The sequence below is a fragment of the Corvus hawaiiensis genome, chromosome 13 (genome assembly GCF_020740725.1).
Source record: "Corvus hawaiiensis isolate bCorHaw1 chromosome 13, bCorHaw1.pri.cur, whole genome shotgun sequence".
Lineage (NCBI taxonomy): Eukaryota > Metazoa > Chordata > Aves > Passeriformes > Corvidae > Corvus > Corvus hawaiiensis.
The window spans coordinates 504220-531472 of record NC_063225.1 but is presented as its reverse complement, the minus strand read 5'-3'; the positions used below and the strand labels follow the sequence as shown (position 1 = coordinate 531472).

The 27253-nt window shown below is 37.3% G+C and overlaps 1 protein-coding gene across 9 annotated transcripts in view; it reads right to left on the bottom strand.

Moving 5' to 3' along the window:
• WDR72 (WD repeat domain 72) overlaps positions 1–27253 on the bottom strand; it is a 103979-nt gene that overhangs the window by 5004 nt on the left and 71722 nt on the right. For 5 of the 9 annotated variants that reach the window (XM_048318201.1, XM_048318202.1, XM_048318209.1 and 2 more), the window contains one exon: positions 2331–2429. The exons of 2 other annotated variants lie outside the window; for them this stretch is intronic. In XM_048318201.1, the coding sequence (XP_048174158.1) occupies positions 2331–2429 (99 nt within the window). Of the gene's footprint in view, positions 1–2330; positions 2430–27253 lie in introns of those variants that run through there. 2 more of the 9 variants (XM_048318204.1, XM_048318205.1) reach the window with 2 other exon arrangements.

Genomic DNA, 27253 nt, shown 5'->3' with positions numbered 1-27253 from the left:
TTTGCTACTGAAAGTAAATGGTAAGCTTTAAGTAAATGTATTGTGTTACCAAATCTTTCCTTTCAAACAAGCACTTCTGTCAGAAGTGTCTTAATTTCTTATCACAGAATTTCATCTGCACAAGGAGCAATAAATAATTCATGTTCCTAGCTCTTTGTTGTGTGTCCCTGAACTGCACAGAGCTGGAAGGCTGACAGCTGTGTCAGGACAAGCACCAAAGATCTGATATGACAAGTGACTAACAAGTTTCTTTCAGTCTATAGTGAAAGAAGACAATGGCATAAAGTGCAAAAATGAAATCCTGAAACAAAATGAAACTGTTTCTTTCTCTTTACCTAAGTGTTTGCTATGAGCTTATTTCCGACCCATAACCTCTGGTCATTTTATAGTACTGCCCAACCCCCTTTACTCCTCACATTCGCCTGGCCATTTACGCCTGTCCACGGATCAATATGAGCAATTCTTGGAGAAATACGATGTCTCCATGACAACCAAGCCACAAATTCTCAGTGGAAAGCAGTGAGACCAGTAGTGAAATCTCCTGAGGTTTTCAGACCTATAAGACAAGATGTCTTAAAATGCAGGAATGGACAGAAACAAAAGCCAGAGCAATTCATTGTTTATTACTAGTTTAATGATGTCAGATGGACTGATTGGAATTCAGTTTTTAAGTTTGGATGCTTTATCAACATGTATTTTTGCCAGTCAATATTCACCTCCTGACAGGCTTTTATTCTTTCCATTACTTCATACAGATATGCAGAGAGCAGAAGTGGGTATGTAAGTTCCCATCCAAACAGGTACACTTTGCCAGAGAGAATTAATTTAAGGTTAAAATTAGTGTTATCTTCAAGGTACATTCATTCTCCCCTCAACGTGTTCTTTAGTGCCACCTTGCTTTAATCCTTCCTCACTTCAAAACTGATCAAATCTTGGACAATCCATATTTTGGCCCATAATTACTGTTGAAGGGACTACAGACAGTTTCTGAAGGAGATACTAAACACCACATATTGTCAAACTTGGCTCCTCTCTGAGTAGATTATCTATTTCTTTCTAAATCTCATGCTGGTTTCTGCTGGACAACATTGAATCCAAGTCCGTGTGGCTTTAAAATGAATAGAGATTTACAATTCATTGGTTTCAATTATTGTAACATATACTGGTGTTCATTTCTCTAGAAAAGATGAAAAGGGAATGTAGTTCAAATCAGGTATATGACAGTAGTTGAACTCCCAAGGAATCTTGGAAGAGTGGAGTGTGCTGAAATATAATCCCCCAGACATGGGTCCTATCCGGGTTCTGAGATGACTTAGGGGACCTGACATGGATTTCAGACTGCACCCTTTGACTGAAAATTAAATCTCAGCAGTGTTCCTTGGGGAAGGATCAGGGGACTGTTGGCAGCTGCCCCCTGTCAGCACAGGCTGCAAGATTTGGAAATCTCTTAACTAAGCTGACAGGCCGCAGAGACGATGAATCAAAAATATGATACACGGATCAGCACACAAAGATGCAGGAGGGTACAGAGAAACCAGATAAAGCAGGGAAGGAAAATACCAAGTGAAGAAAGATGTTTAACTCTTTCACTAATGAGGGCTATGTGCAGGTTATGTGTGTAGTGTATATGGGTCAAGCTCACAGTTTGCTTAAAAGATCTTAGTATTTAGTCGCATGGAATGTTTTTAATCAGCTGTGACTTGATACAATTTATATTTAATTGTTTCCTTTTGGGATTCATTTAATAAATTTCATAGATGTTCCATAACGAGAAAGATAATGAAACTACATGAAGATAAATCTTTCGGTTACCAAAAAGGATGCACTTTATGGATGTTCCTGTATTTAGCTGAATCAATGTTAAGAGTCATTAAAATGAAATAAAGATTGTGAGCTGATTTAAGGGAAAGATTCAAGCTATTTAATGCCACCAATTTGCTTTCCTCCAGAGATACGGTGTTTGAGTGTCCGCTGCTGCATTCAGCTGCAGTATATACAGTACTTCTAATTTTTCATAATCTCACGCTACCTTCAAAGGGTCAGACGTTGTACATATATTAAGTAAGCAGTGTAGTCCAAAAGTAATCATAATGAACTAGTAGTGTCAGCTTTCTTTTTGGTCATAAAGCCTTTATCCTTTCTAAGACCTGAATTCCTGATGAAAGAGGAAAGGATAACAGCTCCACACCGTGACCCCTGGAGGTGACCATTAATTTGACATTGCAGCTGCTAAAAAGGAAACAGCATTACAATGTGCTTTTTTTTGTGACCCAAAAGCTGTGTCAGATTTATCACTTGATAGTTGGTGGCTGTCTTTAAACACCTCTCACCTGGACTCTCACACTCTTCCAAGACACATCTGTCAGGCGTATCCTCCACATCTTGGAAGTTTGCCGAGTTGGAGCTCTTGTCATGCTTCAGCACACTGACTAGAGCAATAAAGAATAAAAACACAGGGAGGGAGAAATGTAATGTATGCAAAAACCAACACTTCCTGATTTTCTGCAGAGCTTTCAATGCTGAAGACATAATTTGTAGAAACAAGTAATAGATTGAAAAAAACCCAAAAACTCAAACTACTTATATGTAACCACAGGACAGTTGAAAAATCTATAGACAAGAATTTATGCAGCGTGAAGTTTGAGGCAACATCTTAAATGAGGCCCCTTTGAACTAGAAAAACAGCTTTTACTTACAGAATCCTCAAATAATAAAATAATTTAGAAGTCATAAAAAAATGCTTGTCTGTTTAACCAAAGAAGGCAGTAAAGAACATAAAAGATAAATTAGATGGTTTTGTAATTACTGGAGTCATTCTGGAGGGAGAGAAATAGTGTTTACTTTAAGATGAAAATATGCTGTATACAACAAGCTGGAATGTGTACAAAAATTAGGAGTAATTCCAAAGTGCAGTGAAACCCAGACTGAGTTGCAGTTTAAAGATTACCAAATTTGGTTACATGTTTTACTTAATTGCTAAAACCATTTTCATTTCAGAGCATACAAATATTTTCAGGGAAACATTACTTGTCTATATATGACTTTCTAATTCCCTTAGCTTTTGAACAGATCCCACATAATTTTTCCTGAGCAGAAGAGAGGTATTTCCCTTGTCCAAGTCCATTTCCCTCTCTTCTGCTTCATATCTCCATATGGAGCCACAAACACAGCTTGAAGATAAAGTACAATTATCAAGGAACAGCACAGTTAAGCCTAGATCTCAATTTTTCTGTCCTGTTAAAACTCTTAGCTGATCCTATTTCCTAGAAAAAGAGCAGTGGCTAGAAAACGTTTCTTTTTTTTGCAGTATCTAAAAAACCAAGCAAAGTTCCAAACTTCCAGGGGGATGAGGATACCAGTGGCTATGCACAATCTCAGTGTTCTTCTGTCTTCTTTTCAAAAGAGGAAATTCCCTTATAAATTTTGATGGATTTTTTTTTTTAGACCAAATGAATATTTGCTGAAGGATTATGTAATTCAAGCACCTATTTAAATTCTCCAAGATTACGAATGAACCAATAAGGCCTCAGGGCAGTATGCAGACATGAGGAGCTCAAAAGACACATATTCCACTTCAGCACTCTGTGCTTTCCAAGAGTTTGCAGCTATTGATCCCAGGTCACCAAAAGGTTCCATCATTCTTGACTCCTGCAACAGAGTCTGTCTGAAGCAATCAGGGTTTCAAGACTATTGTGGAATCAGAACTTTGAAAATGTAATATTAAAACATAATAAATAGTAAGATCTATGATAGTGACACCATGCATTTCACCTGAAAAAACAAAAAACCAGTAAGTTTTGATTAAAATATTTGCTTTGGATAGAAACAAATCAGTACATAAAACCTTGTCCAGGTAAAGCAGGAAGTGTTGACGTGATAACGTGCACGGGGTAAGTTGACATTGAAGGACAATTACAGTAACAAATAACAAATGTTCTTGTTCACACATAAAAAAGCTATGATATGTGAAGTAAGAAATGTCTTTAAAGATATCTGTTCTTTTCTCTGATTTTTTATTTAAATATTTAAATGATTTTCAATAGACTAACTGAAGATTCCCCCTTCAAAACAGAAAAATTGGAATATACAAGTATTTGTATTATATTTAAAAACAAAATAATTTTGTGCCAAATTTTTAGAACATTTTTTTCTCAGACAGCTCTTCCTACAGTGGAGTCAGCTCCACTGTGCTGAGTGATAGATTGAGTCTACAGCTGCATGAATTTAAAAGTCAGAAGTACTCTGAAGTAGAACAATAGGAAAATTTCCAAGAGAGTATCCTGTGAGGAAAGTGAGAAAACAAGAAGTACAGCTATGCCTTTGGAGAGAAAGCATAAAATCACAAGACCTGTCTATTTTGGTCTCATAGCAGTGACCAGAAATTCAGAATCAGCCTTTCAAAACAAACTGTGTACTTTCAACCAGTAAAGAACTCTCATAGGGAGTCAAAGAGGGAAGACACTTCCACAGCACCAGCATCAGTCCCAGGTAGGAGCTGGCAGAGAATTCCCTTACTGGAACTCTGTGCTGGAGTTCCAACTGCCTTGCATGGGACCAGGACAAACCTGCTCAAGTGCTCTGCTCCTTCCCGGGCCACAGCAGCACAAGTCAGATAATTTCGACTGACCTGCTGGATTTTACAACACAGCACGGAGCAGTGTTCTTAGTGAAGGTACCAGATTCAACTGAGAAGTAACTCAGAGCATAACAACTAAAACACAACTAGAAGCAGGTCTATGCACAGATGAGGTACCTCAGGAGGAAGGTGTGAAGTGAACAAGAAAGAAACCAAGACAGGAGGGCAAGATGCTTGGACAAAGCAGGAGGATTTCCAGTTGATGTCTCTGAATAGATATTGCAGAGATTTGGGGAAATTTTGGAGAGGATGGAGTCATTAAAAGCCAAGAAAGACAAAAAATGAGAAGAAATGACAGGCAGAGCTGATAGAGCTGAAAAACACCAAAAAGCATGAAACACTCACAGTAATAGCTGGTCATCAGGAACAGTTTAAAGTGAGTGGAAAGCAGGGGTGGAAAGGATTTTCATGGGGACAGAGAGACAGAACTCTGGAGGACTTATGTCAAAACAGCTGTTGAAGAAGGCAGTTCAGCAGGCGTGAGTGAAGGGAGGGAAGTGCTTGTTTCAGAAAACCAGGAGACAGGCTGGGACAGGCTGGGATGGGTCACTGGTGCAAGTAAGGGAAGTCTCCCTCAGCCCTGTCACCTGCTCAGAAGCACACACACCTCCCTAGACAAAACCCAGGCAAATAAACTTCACAAGACCCTGGTTTATGAAGTTACATAATGAGTGTATGCAGTGAGCAAGAAAGGGACCAAGGCAGAGACCTTCAGATCTTTCTTTTCTAAAACATCACGTTATATGCTCAATTGGAAAAGAAAGGTTTCTTAAAAATATCATAGAAGAACAAAGGGAATTGAAAAGTTAAAAATAAGGAAAGTACAGTCTGGCCCAAATAAAGAGTGAAAGTAAAAATGGCATTATGTAATCAAGGAAAAATATAAAAACATCTCAGCACTAGCACCTACTTTACTGCATGTTCCCTTAGGGGAATAGGATTTTATGTACAGATATCAATAGGAGAAACAGTGTTCTGAATTGCTTATACTGAGGACGCTGATGGAATTTAAGTTATTTAAACATAAACAGTGTCATCTTTATTCAGAAGATACTCTGTCCTACTTTGGGTTTAAATGGACCTTAAAATTACTTTTGCTTCCCTTTGAAAGGTAATCTCCGTAGTCAAAGTGACATAAATACAGTATAAATGAGCCCCAAATCTGAGTCGTAGGAAACTTAAAAACCATTTCTTATTTTATAACTCCAGTAACATTTTCTTTCTATTTAGTGCAGTGTAATTTCCATTGTTACATGGACAGCAGCTATTACCTTTGTAAGCATGGAGAGAAGGTAAAAGAACATATTTCATTGAAGCAAATGACCTTGAACTTAGCATATAAAGACAACATAAATCTTTATTGTACAGGATCAATCTTGAGAATTGTAGAATTTTTTTCTGATGCATCTTAATGAGCTCTTAGGACTTGTTTACTGAACTTGATACCCATTCTCTTACATTATTGAAACAGAAAAAGTCATTAAAATAGATACGGGATTTAGAACAGTAAAGGAATGCCGTAAGATCATAGTATTTAATAAAACATTTATGTATCTAGTTTCAAAATATTTCAAACAATTCCACACAATAAAAACAAATAATTTCCATAAAGATAACACAGACTGGTGATCAATCTTTAAAGAACAGTCTTTGAACAAACTGTTGAAGCTGTTCTTTGTGAAAATAGCCTAATCACTAAATACAGCAACAACTCATCACTGTCATTTATTTCCACACATTTGATCGAAACTCTGAAAAGCCTTGTTGCACTCTGGAAATATCCTACACTGAAGTCTAAATAACATGCTCTGCATACCAATTTTCAAAGGGCAGACACACTGGAGAAAGAAGTTTGCATAACACAGGTGAAAAAACCATTTAACATTTTCTAATAAGACACCTGTGTTATTGGTAAGGTGGTGACCTAAAGACTGTCTGCAGAGAAAACAAGAACTTATTTGTCATTCAAAACAACTGGATAGGGTAACAAAAATTATTTTTCATTCGAAGATAATAGGCAAGAGAGGATACAGGTGATAAATATATTTAAGGTCCAGTATGGAATAGAAAGCAACCAGAATCTAAATAAAACTGCATGACAAAAAAAGCTGTAAAGGGAAACAAAATGCTAGTATTTATTTTTGTAAATGGATAAAACAATTGTGCTGCAGTGCCACTTCTGAGCTGCATGGCTTCTACAGGCACTTACTGTATTATATCTAAGAAGCTTGATGGAGCAATAAATGCTTTGAGTACTATTTTAAAAGCACATTTCATAGATATCATAAAAATATAGTGAAAAGCATAAGAAGAGACATATTTGCTGAGACTAAAAAATACCAGTGTAAGAGTCCAACAACCATAAAATAATTCTTCACCAGAAATTTCTCCTAAAGTCCAATTTGAAACTTAAGGAATTACAAACAATTTTCCCCCCTCTTGTGATAACTCAAGGTAGATTTCTGTTTCATGAACTTCTCCAGTTTTTCCTTAAATGTGGAATTTTTGCATCTTTAACATCCTACACCCTAACTCACTCTGACATAGCAAACTCTGTAGTTTTATCACATAGGAAGGCATCTCATTTTGTTTGTCTGCCTAGTCCCTGTTGGCTTAGCGTGCAACTTCTTGTTTCAGAAAAGGCCCAGGTACGAGCCCTGCACACTCTTCCCCATGACCCCTGTGGCTGAAATCCTTTGTTTTAGCTCGTTTCCAGACTGAAAGGTCCTATCTACTTAGCTTTTTCCATGTATTTCCAGCCAAACTACAAGGGTCAGATTATTTCATGAGTATTACAAGAAATGCAGAACATACTCATGAGCTGCCAAGTATCAGCAGCACTGCCCCCAGTCCCAGAGACACAGGAAAGGAGGACGCGGAGGTGCCCCTGCTCAGATGGAGCTCCCGCACAGCAAGGTCCCAGCAGGCAGGAGTCTGGCTGGATGGGGACACGCCCTTGACGCACCAGTGCTGAGCACAGCTCAAGGATAACTGCACAGGTTTTCTGGGTGAGACTCCCTTGTATGGTGCTTGCCTTTGTTGCCACATCAGGAATGCTGTTGACTCATGCTCAGCTTGTGATCCAGATTCTTTCCTGAGAAGCTGTTACTTTGCTTTTTCTTCCCCACCCTGTCTCTTTGCAGGAGATTAATCCTACCTCAGTCTAGATCCCTGTTCTCATCCTTATTGAAATGAACCCGATTTTTTTCCTGGACCATTTCTCAGGCCCTATAAACCGCTAATTCACCTCACTGACAGAAGACATCAGTTGCTGGTCATTTCAGAATTTTTGGCGTCATTTGAAAAGATCTGCAGAGTATGTAGTTGTCATTTAATTGAGAATAGCCGGTTGTTATCTTCTGATGATTAAATATCACACTGGTGCAGTTTTCATTACATTTTAATTTTCAAAAAGAAAGATGAAGATGTTAACCTAGAGAAACACATTATTATTCTGAAGTGAATGCTGCAGCATATGGAAGTTGAAATAAGCCAATATGGAACTAGTCAAACTGGAAGGTCCTGTAACTTGAATCCATTACAATGAATGCAGAAGTAGGACCTATACGACACGGCAGAGCTCAGTTTGCAGAACAACCAACCCACGTGCCTGGGAAGCCTGAGCTGGCTCTTGCACTTTGAAGGCACATGCAAACAGAGCTCATGCCACTTGCCAGGTGAATTGCAACTAAAGAACATTTTTTCCTTCTGTATGTGAGAAAGGTCTTAATATATCAAAAAAACCCCTGAAAGTCCATTTTCCTCTCTCCTTATATCTATGAGGGCAGCATTCCTCCAGACAGAAAACCTGAAATTTTCAGTGATTCCTTTCCCAACATACCTTGAAGTTTTATTCACCCAGAGGGACTTCTCTCAACTAAAATATAATGGCGTGTAACAAATTATGCCCTCAAAGGACATCCCATTTTTGTTTCATTAGTGCAATGAAACATTCACTCAATTTTAAAGCAGTTGTCTTGATCTTAGTTGTGATTTATACCAGATTCTATCCATGTATTCTGTGTAGTATATATTATATAACACCTAACTAGTTAAATTTGTCTCTGTGGGTTCTGCTGCAAGAAATAAAATACTTTCCCATAAAATTCCACACAGCATCTACCGCACAGCTCTGAAGCACAAGCTTCTGTAAAACTCAGGCGGATTTAAAAAAGGAAGCTGCCTTTTATTAATTCTCCTATTTTTATATACTGTTTCTTCTTCTCAATGCCCTCTCTGGCTAGAAAGCCTAAATTTCTCTTTTCCAATTTCCCTAACTGTGTCTTTTGATCAAAGATGTTAGACTGGATTATTTGATCAACATTATTTATCCCTCTCTCATTTTTTTTTCCAACCAATAACTGGGAGACAACAAGGAAGAAAAAACAGTTACAGGATTAGTAAAGAAAGCCGAAATCTGTTAGTTACTAGATAATCAGTTTCTTTCTCAACTGAAGTACGTAACATTTCCTCGCCTATCTAAATTTCTAAAAACATCACAGAATATGCTGAGATGGAAGGGCCCCACAAGGATCACCAAGTCCAACTCCTGGCCCTGCACAGCACCATCCCCAAGAATCCTACCCTGTGCCTGAAAGTATTATCCAAACTCTTGTTGAGCTCTGTCAGGTTTGGTGCTGTTACCACTTCTCTGGGGAGCCTGCTCCAGTGTCTGACCACCAAGCAGCAAGGATGATGAACCTTTCTCTAAAGAAATACAACAAAACTTCCCCTGGTTTCTGTACATGAGACCAATGGTGCGGGAGAGCACACAGTGCAGATGTGAATTCTATCAGAGTATCAGTAGCACCTACAAAACCAACAAAGAAATACTTCCTCTTTCTAAAATTGCATAGTTGACAGTATTGACATTATTATTTTCATGACAGTAGATTGATTTGGTATTCAAGTATAAAATCATTAATCAGGAAGCTTGCAGAGGATTCTGGTTAAGTGCCTTTCTACAGAGAAATTCTTGCTGTAGATTGCCTCAATTTGCTTTTAAAACCAAACCAAAACAAAAGTGTGCAGCACAGTTATGACACTGACACATCCCTGTGCATAATATGAGTGTTACAGCTTGTATAGTCTTCCCATCTCTCGATCAAAGCTGTCCAAATAGCTTAATCCATGGAAAAAAAAATACACAGAGAGTCTTTATTAACCTCTTCTGGCCAGATTATTGTTATTCTTTTGCATTACGGCCTTGGAGATGTATTACTGATAGCGAGGTAAAGCCAACTGCAGCACAGCATGACTCTGCTGAACGGCTGCTGTAGGAAAGTGGAAGTACTTATTTCCAAGACATTTCTGTGATGCTCCCTACTGTTACAATGTTATCTGACTTTAAAAGATTTTCAGTTCAATTGTAAGCAATAAGTAAACTCAAGGAGTACAGAACTGTATACTGAAGAGTTTCACTAGCTGGTCAAACAGGCATTATTCCAAGAAACTAATGTTGTATAGGACTGCTTCCTGGTGGCTGAGATCTCTGATTGGCAAAAGACAGTGGACTTTTCAGTCAGCAAGCTAGTTACCCATGGATGTGGCTCAAGGCTGACGCACAGATTGACTGGTTCACACTAATTTACTTCACACAGATTCCATTTATCTCCTAGAAGATCCCCTGGCAGCAGCTTATAATGGCATATCCTAGGATGCCTGCCTGCATGAGTTTTTAAAGCGGCAGAGCTTGATGAATCTAAGTCCAGAAAACAGTTCACAGATTGAGGACTAGGTGCAATCAAAAAACATCAAGTAGCACAGCTGGGACTTGCTAGCTTGCTTGACTGGTTTGAGCAGCTGAGCATTAACTACGCTTGCTTTCCTGCTGGCAGCCCTGTGTCACCAGGACAAATCGGAGCACTACCCGACAGAGGAGGAGAAAGAGGAAAAGAAAGAGAAAGAGAAAAAGAAGAAAAAAAGAAAAGTAAGGAAAGAAAAAGAAAAAGCAGAGATGATTGTATGTGCACTACTTACAGATACAGGAATTACTCATTAGAACATTTAATCTCTATTCAACCCTAGGATTATTAAAGTAAATAATGCGCTGTCACAAAATAATGCAAGTTTTGAGGTTGGAAATTTGGAAAATTTTCTTTTGGTCATGGGGACAGCTCCTAGGAAAAAGACCTGAATGAAACTAAAGTTGTTCTCATTTCTTTCTTATTGAAAATAAAACGTATTTGATCTATTAATTCATGTACAATGAAAAACAGTTACCAATATAGTTGATTACTCATTACAGCAATGTGAGCTACATATCAATGCATTGCCTTGCTCCCATAGAGAACAACAGACTTCAATACATGCAAGTTTTTAAGTAGTATTTTTAAAAGGACTGAAAATACAGGCTTACACTAAAGCTCTCCAAATTCAGATAGATAGAGACTATTCTTTAAAGTACTCTTTAGAAAGGAAGCAAAAATTACTATTATCAGAGAATAACATATGACAGCAAATGTATTATGAGAGATCCAAAGCACATTTATTACTTAGAAGGTTAAAGACTCAGCTGTAGTACTAGTTGATGAAAAAGTAGGATTAAGGCTTTAGTATGAGTCTTGACATGATCATGTTGTCTGCCTGCTGTCTTAAGCTTTGAAAAACAGCTGGGATCATCTTCTTATAAGCTCCAACTCAAAGATGTTTAAGCAGTTCCAAATCCAATTAAACAGAGGTAAATATAAGGAAGGACCCTACTGAGCCAAATCATCTTATTTTTTTAATGAAAACCAGCATAATTGCAGGTTACACAACTCCTTAATCTCACTTTAAACCTAACAGTCTGCTGCCTTACAGTGCACATGGCAAGTCCAGTTAACCCAAGCATTCTGTATTGGTGTGCTTAATTTTTGATCATTATCCTTTATTATGTTACTTGTAATCCTAAAAGCCTATGATTGTGTCCAGATATTTGGCAAGGATTGTACCTGGATATACAAGGATTCCTCTTCTAAGAGTAATGGATTAATTGGATAGTACTCTATGACTAGTAGATGCTTTGCAGTGAAACTGCTGTGCAGTTTTTAATTTGTGAACTCCACTTCCTTCTCCTCCTGTGCCCATCCTTTAAATAAATTGCCTTTTTGAACATTAGCAGTGTTGATGGAGTAACCTATCTATTCTCACCCCTAACATGACAATGGATTAGAAATAACATTGCCCTTTAGAGTGGGCTGCTTACTAAAATCCTCTTCATAAAAATTAATGGAAGATATGGAAATCGTACTTTTCACAGGGAATTGCATATTCAATTTAAAAGTGGGTATCTTATGAACATGACCCAATCAGACTGTGATTACTTAAAGGCTTAGAGCATTAGGGCCTTTATTTTCCATAGAGTCAAAAGTCATATTGTACCAAGGTATGTATTTTTTATATTAATACATTTAGTACCCTAAAAGCAAAAAACACACATAGGTAATCCTTCTACTTTGTTCTATAAATATGCACAAGGACATTCTCCAAGGATGTAAAGGCAAAATCTCATCAGGGACTACTTCAAATACAAGCTCCTCATGTCTGTAAGAGCAAGAAGGAAATTTAAATGATCAGGAGTGGACTGTTCACAGTGATTGTGTTACATTATGCATGATTCTTGGCTGCACAGGATTTAATTAATGATTTCCAGTTACTTGGCTAAGATTTGTAGTGAATTGGTGCTTAGGGCATCAAACTAACATCTCACACTACAATTTTGTATTTCTTCCCAAGCACCAGTTACTAGGGGTTGCTGTCCCCTTTGTTTTTTTGTAGCTGGAAATCAGTTTTGTATATAAGGACAATAATTCTGGGCTGTGTTACAGAAGCATGAGTTTAGATTTAAGACAGATTTAGATCAAAGCAGTTATTCTCCTGATCCAATTTAGAACAAAATTTGGGCTTTGCTATTTCCTGAATTAATAAGCAATACCTCTTGCTATGTATAAGTATCAGAAAGGTGCTTGTCAAACTGCTGGATGGTACATAATTATATTGGTAATTAATGTGGATCATCTGCTCCAGTTACCACAAAACAGACACAGGTTTGGGAAACAGACTCTCCACTTTAAGCACCACAGAAAACAAATGTGTCACTCCCTCATATGAGTACATAAGCAAGAATCTGTGAAGTACTTAATGGGTAAAAGATGACCCCTGCCAAATACTGCACCTTCACTCCACCTACACTCAGCCTCATCCTTCAGGCCATCAGCAAGACCTATCTGTAAGGGAACAAGAGCCTGGAGCCTCCCTTCGAGACAGGCAATAAAGAGGCAAGACAGACACCACAGGCACTTCCAAGACTGACTGACAACTGTCTTTGTGCTCCAGAGGCTGTGTGAAAGTACATGTGTGAAGAACTAAAAAGCATGGGTCCAAAAAGTGCAGTAGATCTGCCTTGCCAGGTGAGACATTGTACAGGACCATGCTCTTACTGGAGTTAGGGACCACGGTGGGACAAAGAGCCAAGGAGTAACACGTGTGAGCTCTTCCATGATCTCTTTGATGCATTCAAGTGCTGTGTATGTGTGAGGCAGAAATTATCTAGATGGAGAAGTGGCAGGATATTTCAAAATGTCAAATTCACTGCACTTTGCTTAAATAAGGTTGGTCAAATGTAACAGAAGGATGCTGCTCAATGCTGCCAAACTTAAAAGTCTGTCACCAGTTTTGGTACTGCTCACTTTCAGCAAAGGACTGAAGCTCCCAGAGGTATGAGGTTAAAAAAGCAAAAAAGAGAAGAAGAAAAAAGTTTTCTTTACGTTATTTTTTAACTTGTTTTGGTTTTTTGTTTTTTTTTTCAAGTGTTAGCCTTTTGGGGTGTTGAGCCTTTAATCCTCAGGAAGAGTAATTTGCTTATAGCAATAATTGCATACTATCACTTTACCATATGAACTGGAACTTTTGGGAAAGAAACACACAAGATACCGTAAGATTTACCATAAAATTATGAGGGTTAGTGAAACATTACATTCACTGGCTGTATTTGTATTACCACAGTAGCCAAATCACTGATTAGAATTTGATTTTTCATTAATGTCTGATCATTAGCTTCTTGTTAGTTCTGAAAACAAACATTTCTGTTGCTTTTTGTAATATACATTGTCAAAAGTATCTGGAATATCTTTATTTAGGTATTCTGAAACTTAAGTGCACTAGGGTATTGTTTATTTGTGTACATCTATATTCCAATTCACACCTAGAAAAGGTACGTATACACTGACTATTTGGAAATTATCCAGTCCTCAACAAGAAATTCCATATGGAAGGAAGTGTCCTACCTGTCTGCTGCAGATACTTCAAATTGTATTGCTGGTATTCGTCTCTTTTACTGCTTGATTTGTTTCTGTTCCTATTTCCTTTCAACTACCAACTTGTCTGCACATTCAGAGGTGAATCTAGGGACAGTCATATATATTCTTGTTCATATGGAAGGATAAAAACAAATTTAGTGTTTCAGGATACAAAACTGCCAGTTCAGGAGATCACTGAAGGTTGCACTCCAGCTTGTAAGATGAGTGAAGTGGAAATGCCAAAAGGGCTCCTGCACAAAAAAGGTACAAATGTGCAGCAGGACCTTGACTGCAGTTTCAAAAGCACTGTGCAATGGCTGTAGCATAATTAACAGAAAACACAGCAGTCTTGTAAAATAAATCACAGAATGCTCACTCCCTTTTTCACCTCTGTGTTGACTAGGTGCACTTTTATAAAAACCAATAGAGCTGTTCTTGATTTACCACGATCTGAGTTTGGCCAAGGTGACCGAGCTGAAGCAAGCAGTGTAGAAATTCTAACGGGTACGTGAAAAGGATTAGAACAGATACTGTAAAAGTAAGATGAATTTCCATAACTACATTCAAAAGAACAGAAGACAAGTTCACTTATAACTGGCACACAGGAATCTGCTTAATCCTTTCCAAAATAACCCAAGTAAATTCTAGGCTTCAAAATAGAGCTTCAGACTATTTATTCCAGTGATTTGAGACTGCACAGCTGTAGCACCACAGTATAGCTGCTTTCAGTTGTTAATTAAACACACAGAGCCCACTGAAGCTTACAGGCACCCCAGTCTTTGCACATGCTTTATCACAAATGACAAATGCAGGTGGACCTCTAGCCATAAACTGCTCCCATAACCCAATGCTTCTTCCAGAGGAGAACAGCCTACCTCTGGCGAGAGAGCTCCACATTTTTACATTGCTACAGAATTGCAAGAATTCTTGTGGCAGTATGTGAAAAATTACCTACAGTGCATGTGGCCTACTGGACTTCAAGAGGGTGCAAACAGATCTACAGCTGTGTAAGGCATTAGTACCTAGGGGTATTAACTTAGAGACACTATTTGTCCTGGAAAATATGAAAGGCTAAAGAACAGATTTAAATAGTTCTTACAATGGGAAATATTAAATTCAGTATTAAAAACCTGGGATCACAGCAGTATTTACCATACTGTATCGTTGTAAAACACATTACCTCTATCTACCTGACACTTTTATAGTTGCATATACAGCTGCCATTTCAGGTTCCATTCCCAGAAAATTACTGATTCAGAGCTAAAGGAAAGCGAAAATGTGGTTTAGGAGAACAATTGACTTGATTTGTTCTAGCTCATGAAGACAGATACAGAGTGCAAATGAACAGGCAGGGCTCACTTTCCTTCTTGTCTTATTTTTTATTCTAACAATGTCACCTGCTAAAGAACAGATTTTTTTATTGGTTTCTTTGAGACTGCACCCTCTTTTGGATACATATTTATTTTCTTTACCTGTGACTTCCCAGGGAGCTTCACTTACCACTCAGTGTAAAGACAGTAGAGGGGTTCTCCTTTCTCTTTGTTCACTTGTAATGACAAGTCAATCTCTCACCAGTTAAATGTTTGTTAAAAAAGGAAGATGAAATTTATTTTCTCATTAATCTGTTAAGTACTCTTTTCTATGTATTTTTCTACTCATTATATGTCTGCAAGTATTATTGTCGAGTTGCTTCTCACTTTAACTAGCGGTATTGCTTTCTTTCATCCAGCAATTGGATGGCATTCTCCACATTTCTTGAGCCTAAATTCAAGAACCTTTGAAGCATTTTTATGATACTATGAAATGCAAACTTGGTCCCTTCTGTGCACACATCTGCAAATCTTTCATGAACACGTAACATTCATAACATGCATAAGGAGGAATGATAAATGCCTTTTTTCACTTTCTAAAGTACACTGGGATATGTGCTAGAGCATTTCACAAATATTAAGACAGTAAGTGTTTCTCAAACAAACAACAATGTATATTTATTGCACCATAATTTTTTTGTTTGTCCGAATGACAATAAAGGCTAGAACAGGACCTGGGGTTAACTTGCATATGGCAGCATATGGCCATGTCTCTCGAAGATTCAGAGGGAACACTGAGAAATCTCCACACAGCTCATTTATACTAAAAATAGGTTACTTGTAGGTAGAAGCCAACAAGTATGCTGTACAAAATTACAGAATACCTGCAAGATACAGACATTACTTACGAACAAGAGAAAGTCTGCACTTCAAACACTCTGCACAGGGCTAAATACTATCCTGCATTTCATTAATAACAAATGGCTTTGTTTAACTTTCACTTAAAAACAACCCAACCACAAAAACCCTTAATGTGCCATCAAGACTGTAATGAGTACAAGACTGTTCCTAAAGCTAAGGAATTTATTAGAAGGACTACTGCACCGTGGTACAACTCTCCCCACAATAAGCAGACTTTCAGCTTACATCATTAGAAGAAAACACTTCATACCAACCAAATGTTATGCACACCTTACCAGTACACATTTTTTTTTCTCTTCTACTAGAAAGACCAAAAAAGAGCTGATAACCTTACTGAATACTAATTAGTGACAGCTGCATTTACAAATGTGATTGACTACAGATATTTGAAACACTAGAAATACAGTATTTACAATAATTTGAGTACCTACATGAATACAGATGTTCAGGTTTTTTTAAATAAAATTTTAATTTATCACTACTTGTTAATAGCAATTTTCTTCATTTAGGTACATATGATTCATCATATTTAAGATACATACACATTCTGTTACTTAAAGAATGTATTTTACAGCAACATTTAAGAAACCATAAATTTAGGACAGTATTACCAGAGGAAATCCACTTCTCTGAAAGCTGTATATTTGCAATACATTGTTGAAGTATATATTGCATTAATACTTCACTGTGCTTCTAAACATTAATATAGGTTATTTGTTTATTACTACATCAAGGTTATTCATCATATGCAGTGTCAGAAAGCACAAGCTGACATCTCATATTGTCTGCTTCAAGGGCAAGACCAATGTGACCTTTGGCTCCTTCTTTTAAAAAGGATGAAATCATTCCAGAGGGATAAGGCTGAACTGCACAGCTCCCTTTAAGAATCAATCTGCCATTTTTGGTTTCCAATTTTCCATACTGTAGTATGGCTAGTTAAGATCTGATGGCTAATTTTCCCTTCAAACTTTAGTGTTTAGCATATTCCCAAAATATGCTTCATGCTGCAATGTCATTTATGCTTTCTATTTTAACCATCACAGAATTAGAATTTCAGATCATCAGTTCTTCCGAATTTTGCCAGGGTGCTTCTGGATTCTGTTTGGACTAAAATCATACTGGTCAGTGACTTTGTAGATCTAGATCACATCTCAAATCCAAAAATATTTTGGACTCAATGTTTTTTATTTCCAGATTCTGTTATCATCTCCAAGAAAACGTTTTCGTATTTATTGACTTTTTTTGCTTTACCGTGCTTCTAAGTTCTCCCATATTCAACTGATACACGTGTGCAACTGAAGGTAGAAGATACTGTTACCAGTGAAAACATGTCAGAAATTGAAACTGTTAATAGGTAACTCTGCAAAAGTATGGGAGTGATAAAAATGAGAGGTCATCTGTTAACTACGGAGCTCTGCCTTTGGCTGCCTCTGTACCACAGCAGCAGAAAGCAGATGCACAATCTAATCATGAGCTAGATGTGAAGCTACGTGGGTTATTTCACAAGGATGACAAGGCACCTTCATGATCTTGAAGCTGACATGTTTGTACAGACAACTCTTCCAACTTCTTCAACCTCAAACTGAGTACATTTTTGGAGAGGGAGGAATGAGATTCACGTGAATTGGTAATTTTATTATCTGTGCGTGATACTGATTTCACTATAAAATTCGACCAAGGAGAATGCAGCATTCTTTGACCTAGCTGATAAAAGGTCAGAAAGCAATTTTGAATAATAAATGAGACCTGCTGACCTCATGACCCAAGTCTGGCAGGGTCAGCAGCAGCCCTCTCACCAGATGCTGATGGCAGATACACAAACGCAGACAGCTCAACTAATGAGCTTCCCGGATAAAGGTTTTAGATCCAGTGACATTTAAGTCCTATGCAGTATATAAAATAAACTTACAAATAATTTGTGCCATAAAAAATTAAAGTGATATTTACAGTGAGGTGCAATATGACATACTTTGTAATCCTCACTACAATGATTATTTTACTGCTTCTCCTAGGTGGCCATCAACCAGAAAATAAAACACCTGACTAACATTTCCTCTAAGGTCTTTTCACGCTTATATGGTTCCCATTCAGTGGATGTACTTTGAAAAGACAGACTTTGATAGTGCATTTTCTTGGCACCTCTTTTAATAAAACTCAACAAAAATTACTTTTAAGTTTGAATTTATTTTACTTAAATTCAAACTAACATATTTCTTCCTAGTGAGTAAAAGACAAGCTTAGAGTATGCAAGACCAAGAACTATTTTCTTCTCATTGCTTCATGAACACTTCCACCTAGAAATGAGTTACACAGTTCACAGTTCATGAAGAAGGGAGGGAAGTGTGCTAGAATTCATTCTCTCCCCTACCTTTATATTTCACTCTGCAAAAGTCATACTCCATTCCAGACCTCAGAAACCCCGAGTTTTGACTTCACCCTGGGTGCTGGGTCTGAGTTCCACAATCTATCATCTCATTGCCCAGGTCTGTTACCGCTGCTTGTTTAAATTTGTAGGAATATAACTATATATTTATGTTCTTCATGAATTAGCAGTGTAAGGCCAAATTTCTAAATATCATTTTTGAGATCTGATTTGTAAGGAAAGATAATTGATTAGGTTCTCTTCATCTGCAAATAATTCACCGTGAACACAATCAACTACAGGAACCATAAAAACTAGCTCTTCTGTGTTTTTAAAGTCAGTATTAATACTTCTATGGAAGATGTCTTTTAGCATCTACTACGTCAAAAATGCTATAGAAAAGTTATTGCACTCTATTCAATTCTGTGTTCCTTTGCATAACTAATTTTAACTTATACAACAACTAGTATTTAAGAACTCAGAAAAATTCAAATATTTGCTGGAGATGGAGGAAAAATACTGTCCTATTTCACTGAAGAGGAATCTGAGACACTAGCTTACATGAAGAAGTATTTTCTTTTAAACTTTCTAAAGTTACAAACTTTCAATTTAATTGCATGCCTGCATGTTCTTGAATTGTGAAAAAGGATAAAGAATCATTATTTAATTAAATTTTGTCAAACAATACGTATACATCTACAGTATTATTTCCCATTTATCTCCTCTTTAAGCTAACCAGCTTTTAAAATTACATTTATATTGTTAATTCTTCTTGCCTATCTTTAAGGTGTCCTCTGTTTAAGCCATAGCTTTTCAGAGTCAGTAAAGAACACAACCTCTCCAAAAGGCCTCCCAATCAATGTACATAATAAATTTGTAATATTTGCAGTGTTATTTACATTCTTCTTATATCTTCACAGTACATTAGCTCTTCTGAGTGCCACTGTACAACTTTTGACTGAAATGTTACCCCTGACATTTATAGATGGAATTTACCTACCCAGTGGTGACTGGCATACCACTAGGGAGAGAGCATCTGTATCCTTCTGATCCAGGGGCTGCCAGGAGCCATTTAGATCTTTTTAATCAGTGCTGATTAAGGCAAGTCAGACGACTACCCTCAAATTTATCACTGCCTCTAAAGACCTTGTAGCCGCCAGCAGCTTGGGTAGCTCGCGCAAGGGATTGTCTTGGCCACTCGCCTACCCTCTGCACTTGTGAGGACTTTGCAAGGGGAATTACACACTGTCTCTACATAATCTAGCCCAATTTTTCACTGAGTCAAGTGTGTGCCCAGAATACAATTTTGGGACTTCAGCACTGTGTGTAGATACCAATTAAACTCATTGTTAGTGAACCCAGCTTCTAAATCTTAGTGCATTCATTTAGGGAACCAGTAACAGCAACCAGCTCCTGCACTCTCTGCCTGCATGCAATTGAAATAGAATTTGATTATAAATAGATTAAATTACAGAAGTTGCTCAAAAATCTGCCTGTAGCTTTGCCTCATGTACTTAAGACAGCAGTGGTTTCCACTACCAAGAAAGATTATCTTACTGCATCCAGTGCATCAGTAAAGTGTACTCAATCTTGCTGTTTTGATGTCTGTCCTGCCACTAGATAACTGTGTACTGTAAGTCTGCTAGATTTCCTTAAAAACATTACATTCAATCTATCTTAAAATGGCTTCTCTATTTCATAGCTAAGAGAGTACAAGAAATTTTGGAAGTCAACAGTTGCTCACAGTAGCTTCATACCCATTTTCCCTCAACAAGACCCTACAAAGCTGTGCACCAGCAGAAGCTTCTGCCTAGCAAAGTAAATCTTCCATTACATGAATCAACTGTACTTATGTTAATTATTTACCAGTGAAACAGTCTGAAGCAGAATAGTGCAATCTGGAATTAGATTCAGGGATTTGAGGTACATCTCTTAACCAACACCTGAAAATGCTTTAATCCGAGAGAGAGGAGGAGATCCTCCCAGTGGGATCACCTGTGAGCAGAAATTCTACTTAAGCTTTTCTCAGCAGGAGAAAACAAATGCAAATGACAGAGTGGATCTCACTATAGGCTTGCAAAGATCTATGTATGGAAAGGAGAAGTCAGAAAAATTTCTGTACCCAAATAGTACTGTAATAACAGGAAGCAATCCTTACAGAAAATCATCTTAGAGAGGTACTACACACTAGAATTGTTAAACAAATCTAGCTGAGTTTTGATGTACCCTCTGCCCCTGCAACATTGTAGTGACAGCTAATGCATGGTGGGCTGCTCTTTTCCACCACTTGTTCTGCTTTTCATGCAACACAACACCACCATCCCATTTCATTTTTTATTTTCTGCACATTTATGCTGTGACTACAACCACCATAGGATCCATTTTACCTCTGTACTCTAAATGAAGAATGTGTAAATTAGTACTGTTCACTAAAAATCAACATCCTGTTCAGAGTGTACAATATTTATTCTTCTTAACCTGGAGTAGAGTATTCCCAAAAGCAATTAACGTGCCTTATGCTCTTTCCTCTCCTCCTCCTAAAATCACTACAAAGGAAACTAGAAATTAGATGTTTATCTTGGTATGTTTTATCTAAATATGGGCCAAAAATCAAAGCCCTAGTTGCCAGTTTTTAGCAAAATTACGCTTGGTAAGAGCCACATTCATATATTCCAGAACAGTTTTTGCTACCTGTGGCTTTTATTTTAAGTAATTACATATGCCACTTTCCCTTGAAAATATTGTTTTATTCTGAACGTGTACTACAGTTTTGCAACTTGCATGAATTAATCAGCTGAGAGTTTTCTAAGTAAAAGTTGTACATTATCACAGTAATAAACATACTGCAAGCATTATCCTTTTTATTTAGAACAGTTTCTCTGCATATAAGCTCCACGATGTCTAACAACCCAATCCATAAAGCTTTTGTTTGTATTCTTGTTTAGGACCTTAATTACTATGACAGATTTTACAAGCTTTTTTGTCAAAAGTCATCATATTTTCTCAATCCTTAAACTGGACTTAATTTCAGTCTTTTCTTTTGGATTTCACTTAGGACCGGCTCACAAATCAGAGGCAAGGAAGTTCTAGTCTTCATACACACTTGTCTAAAAAAAGTATTAGAAATGTGCACTTCTTGTTCATACAGATTCCCTTTAATTTTATTCTTTATACTAGGCAGCTCATTCACTGAGTAAAATCTAGTTTTCTAGCAGTCCACTGTATGCAGGGCAGCTTTCAAATGTTACCACTGCCATAGGATAAAGGAAAAAAAAAAAAAGATATAATCAGAGAGTCTAGAATAATAATTGCTAAAACACATATTTCTGATGAAAACAATTAGTTACAAGCACTACGAGTTGAAATTCAGTTCAGTGTTAAAGAGACAGTTTAGAAGCCCATGGTACATTTATCACAGCTCCACAGACAAGTTATTGAGCTGTCTGTGAAAAACAGAGCCAAACAGGAAAGCTTTCAGCAGAAAGCAGTGGTTGAGGTCCTTGATTGATAGAGTTAGATGATGCAAAGCTGTCTGATGGCCTTTCTGCAAAATAAAGTGAAGGAACTCAAGGTCTTTCATGACGATCTCTGACCACAGATGAACAGCTACTTTATTACAGCGCAGATTGAGGTTGCACCTTAGTCCATATTCTGCCACTTTTGGATGCACACAGTTAACTTTACCAACAATCCAGTGTGTTTAACGTGTCTGCCATCTTTACATGATTTTAAAAGGGCAACAGATTGCAGCAGTTAAAAGCTTAACCTCCTTTCTGTTTAAATGTGGTGATTGAAAAATATAATCAGTTTTCTCACACAATTCTTATTGCAGTGATAGCACTGATTGTTCAGGGAAAAGTGCCTGATTTAAAAGATACAGCAAAATCCCTGCTATGCATAAGAGCCAAAATCTACCTGTGCTGCCTCTCTCAGAAACGAATTAATTTACTTTTTCCAAAATGTAAATCCCACCTTCCTAACGACTTGGGTGTGGTTCCATTCTTCACTGATGTGATGCTACAGATATCATAGAATACATCTTTGCAAAGCCTGAGGATGATTACAGCACATTTACTTTTAGCAGAAATTGAATACTTATCTCCCTGTTTGTGATACTTAACAAAAACTATTTTTTAGGAAAAGATACTACACTACCTGACCAATATGAAGTACTTACAGCCACCTAAACAATCCTGATTCGTGGGGCACAATTCAGGCAAGAGCAGGCGCTTCTCTTCACAGTACAAGTTGAGGATATTTTGCCTGGTGCTCTCACAGCTGCCTGTGATTCACACTGGCTAGGGCTGCACTGCCTTTTCAATTTGGAAGGCCAACTTGGAGCCAAATACTATGACCAGTCACTTCCACACTTCCCACATTGACTGACACTTCTGATTTTAGAACAGCAAAAAATCCCACAAAGAATTTTTCAGAGTGTATGAGATGACTCTGGGCCATATTTCAGTTAAAGTTCCTATTGGCATAATTGGCTAGTGGGGTTGCTAAAGCAACTTGCCAGAAATTGCTCTCATTCACTCTCTTCAACAGTCCTTTGAAGAAAAACGTGTTTTCAGACATCTGAAGTCCTTTTTCCTTAATTATAGGTCTCTCTCTCTCTCATTGACAAGGCCAAAGTAGTGTCCTGGACTAAACAACTATTCTAGTCTAGTGCACGTTATATTTGAAATGCCTTTAATTCCTCCTTGCATTCATTTGTAGACTTCACTCTGAGTTACTTTCTCAGCTCTAGTGCTCCACTGTAAGCATCCTCAGAGCAAAGCAAGTTACAGTAAAGCAGTAAGCATATCTCCCCAGGAAGCATCTCAGTAAGCAACCAAAGTGTCATTGACTGCAAAAACCTCAGTCCTAACATGGACAGGTTCATGTATTCAGACACTGTCTACAAGAATTATTCAGTTTTCTAACGTTTTCTGTTCTGCAGTGATGAGTCTTGCTAATACCAACACATCTACTCCCCATGTCTTTGACACCCTTGGTTTGAAAGTCAGTGTTAATCACTACTCCCCAAACTCTTTCCCTCAGAACAGCTTTTTCTTCCATTACCTTGGTTTAATATTTACTTTGGAGGCTGCTGCCTAAATTGTCTGGTTATGGAATTCAGCATGCCATCTATCAAAGGACTGACAAGAGGAAGCCTGCCCTGAAATTCTGACTTTTGAGTGGCAAGTTTTCAAATGGATTTAGAACTACAATTTTACCACTTATCACTGGCTGCACACTTCAATATGAAAAATGTTTTATTTTGGTATTACACCACAGTTACCTAACTAGGCCAACACAAAAACTGTGAAAACAGTAACTGATGAAGTAAAGAAGTTGAGACCAAATTAAATAACAGCAGAATAGATGCCAGAATTTAGTGTTCAAAATAAATAGTGTCTTACTTCAGGAAAACATGTAGTTCTATGAGGTATTCAACCAAAGTGCATGCAGTACCTATGCTTTCCAATTAAAAAATGCATACACAAAAATATGATCATTAATGACAGCCTATGTGAGTATTTTACAGAGTTTGAATTCACAGAACTGCCTAGCTCCTTTTTCATGATTGAAGTGGCATGCAGGTACTATGACCTATTACTGAGCTTTCAACTCAGTTATTCTACAACTAAAAAGTCATCATTTTTACAGTAACATACACCAGTAGTAGTTTTAAATTATAACATTTTATACACCTCACTTGATATTATTTGGTTGGATCTATTCTGACTGCTGGCACACATGCTGCAAGTCTGGCAGGATTTTTTTATGCAAAATGAGATTTAGAATATAATCTAGGCTTTTCATCCCGTAGCATATAAAAGACTCCTCAGCACAATACCACCTCATAAAAAGGAAGATGCTCTCAATTTCCTGAGTTTAATACTGGTCCAATAGAGCTGAGGAAAGTGGAAACAACACTGAGTGCTGTCAGTAGACACAGGCACTGGGAAATAAAAGATTTCAGTCTTAAACTGATGTCACGTGTTTCTAACCACAAAATTGTAAACAACTTCTAAAGCATTTAATATTATCTCAAAGCAGTATTTCTGATTAACATTAGGAACACTATGTTTTGACAAACTAGAGGCTGAACTATGAAAGGGATTGCTTTATTATACCTTGGTTGCGTAAGTTCAATCTTGAAATAAAAAACCCTTTAAAAACAAAACACCATGTCTGGTTCAAATAAATAAAGGTGTTTTAAAAACATGTATTGACTTTTCCACGTTATTAAGCTTTTTAGATGAATCCAGTTGTTAAATGGTTGTTCTAGTAACTGGCCTGTCATCTGGAAATGTTCTTAGATTGTTTTTTTGACACAATATCCCTGCAGAAAGTTGGGCAGTGTGACACAGAGAGCACAGGTTTGCCTATCACACTGATTACTTGATGTAATAGTAAGCAAGCTTAAGTGAACTGTGTGTCTTCAATCTTTCCAATCACTTAGGGATGGGCACCAGAGGATACCATCCATCATCCATGGCCTGAAACATATGGTGCATCAGCAATCTTAGGCTGACCTAAATGATAGTAAAAGCTGCTATGCTGTTCACAATAAGGAATTGTTGTCCACTGAATTACAGGATTGTGATTAGATTGCTAACATGGCCAACTTGATGTATAAGTGAAGTGTCCAGGAAAGATATTCCCTAGGATCCTCTGAAGATTAATTTATACCCTTGAAATGTGCACCAATCACAGAGTGAAAAAATATGTCAAGGTATTTTTCTTGTGAACAAAAAAAGTACTGCAGTGGTAACAGCTATTAATTTATTTTTGGCAGTTTTAGCCAACAGAATTCAATAAACAAGGTTCTTAAAGGTTTTTGTTCTGTTGCAAGGTTTTTACTGCTTGATTCCTAAAAGCACTGAGCTCTACAACAGTATCTTTTATAAGAGGGACAGTTCCCCCTCACATTCTATTCTAAAATCTCAGAAAGGATTGTAAGTATTACACAGAGACAGCAAGAAAAGACTGAAAATTCTTAATTTTGTATTATTGTATTAGTATGTAATGGACATATAAATATACTGCAATATTATGTATCTATTTTTAAGATAAAAAACATACACATCTGACCACTGATCCCAAAATTATCAATTTTGTCTCTCCATAAATTAGATTATGCTTGTCATGTTATTCATTCATCAATTTAGGAAAAATGTACCCACATCACAGAGCTAAGGCTTCAACTGCAGTATCAATTTTGGTATGGCTCAGGGCAGGGGGCAGCGAGGAAAGGAGGAATTACTATTTCAGAGTCGCTCTATTCCTTAAAGCCTCTTTAGATAGTAGAACACAAATGGTGACAAGCACATTTTAGGAAGCACAGGCAAAGAGTGAAAAAGGACATTATCTTATAATAGCTATAATTTGTATTAGAACATAAGTAAAAACCAGCACACATTTTCTGCTGAGCATCCAAGACCATTCAAAAACCAGCTTACTCCAGGCTGAGGAAAATTACTCCCTTATAAGACATGGAACTTCAAAGAAACTGTTTTGCAAATGTATCTGCTACATGCAATTATCACGGGGAGACTGGAAACAACGTTTCTCTCTGCCCTATCTGCCAGTCTATTCTTTTTTTGTGCCTTGCTTTGCTTTTCCCAGAACACGGGAGGCAGATGTGCTTGCTGTGCTTGTTAGCTCAGATCTTCTGCTGGCGCTTTTACTTTATTTCCAGTGTGCTGGTCACCAGCATAAGTCCTCAACCACACACAAGTCCTATCTTAAAACATTCCCAACCACGCAACTAAACCATTAAATTTCATTACATAAAAGCACAGGTTTAAAGTCATGGACTTTTTTTTTTTTTTCCACTCTTCCCCAATACAGTCTGCTGACAGAAGTGTAATTCATATAGTATACATCACACCTTGACATGGATAACAATGGTCACTACTGAAAGGGGCTCCTATTGAACCTTTCAAGGGGACATACTAATAAAATAGTAATTTTTTTCCTGTGCATTGAGAATGGCCTTGATCTGCTAAAGTTATGAGACACACCTATTAGAATGACCTGCCTAACATACCGAAATGCTACTTTTAACTGAAAACACAACCTAGAACTAGTGTCTGCTTAACTTCTTTGAAAAAAAAAATTGCCTTTTCAGTCAAGACAAAGATTTATGTTCATTACCACCAATAAACTTGACAGTTTGGTGAGATGCAAAACCCTGACACCACTTCATGTCCAAAAGAAAGAGGAAAAATTTAGCAGTAGAATATATCAGTACATAAAATTGAGCTTGCATATGCTTTAATTATGTCAGCTAGATTTTGCTTCTTTCTTTTTACATTTCTGAGAAAAAAGGGAAAGAAAAAGGAAATCCAAAACCTATGCAGATAAAAGGGTGGTGGAGAGGAAAAGAACACACAGACAAGCTACAAATTATTCTACAGGAAATACTTTCAGGATTCAGGTTCCTACTTCACCCTCTTCACTAGGCTATCTGAGCATCTCCTAGTAGTGCAGCAGGTGATGTGACTAACATCCATCATATGAGAACAATACAGGCACCTGGTCTTTAGGGAACTAGTGATACATATCTTAGGTGTGATATAAGTTGGATTTTTCCAAGAGTAGGGAGAAAAAATGCTTTGGCTGAAACACTTGGAATTTGACAAAAAATTTCCTCAGATATACCACAAAGATTTCTGTGTTCTTTAACGTTGGAATAGTCATCTTTATTAGCAGTGCAACTGAAAAACTAAAACACGATGCTGAAGCAAGATAG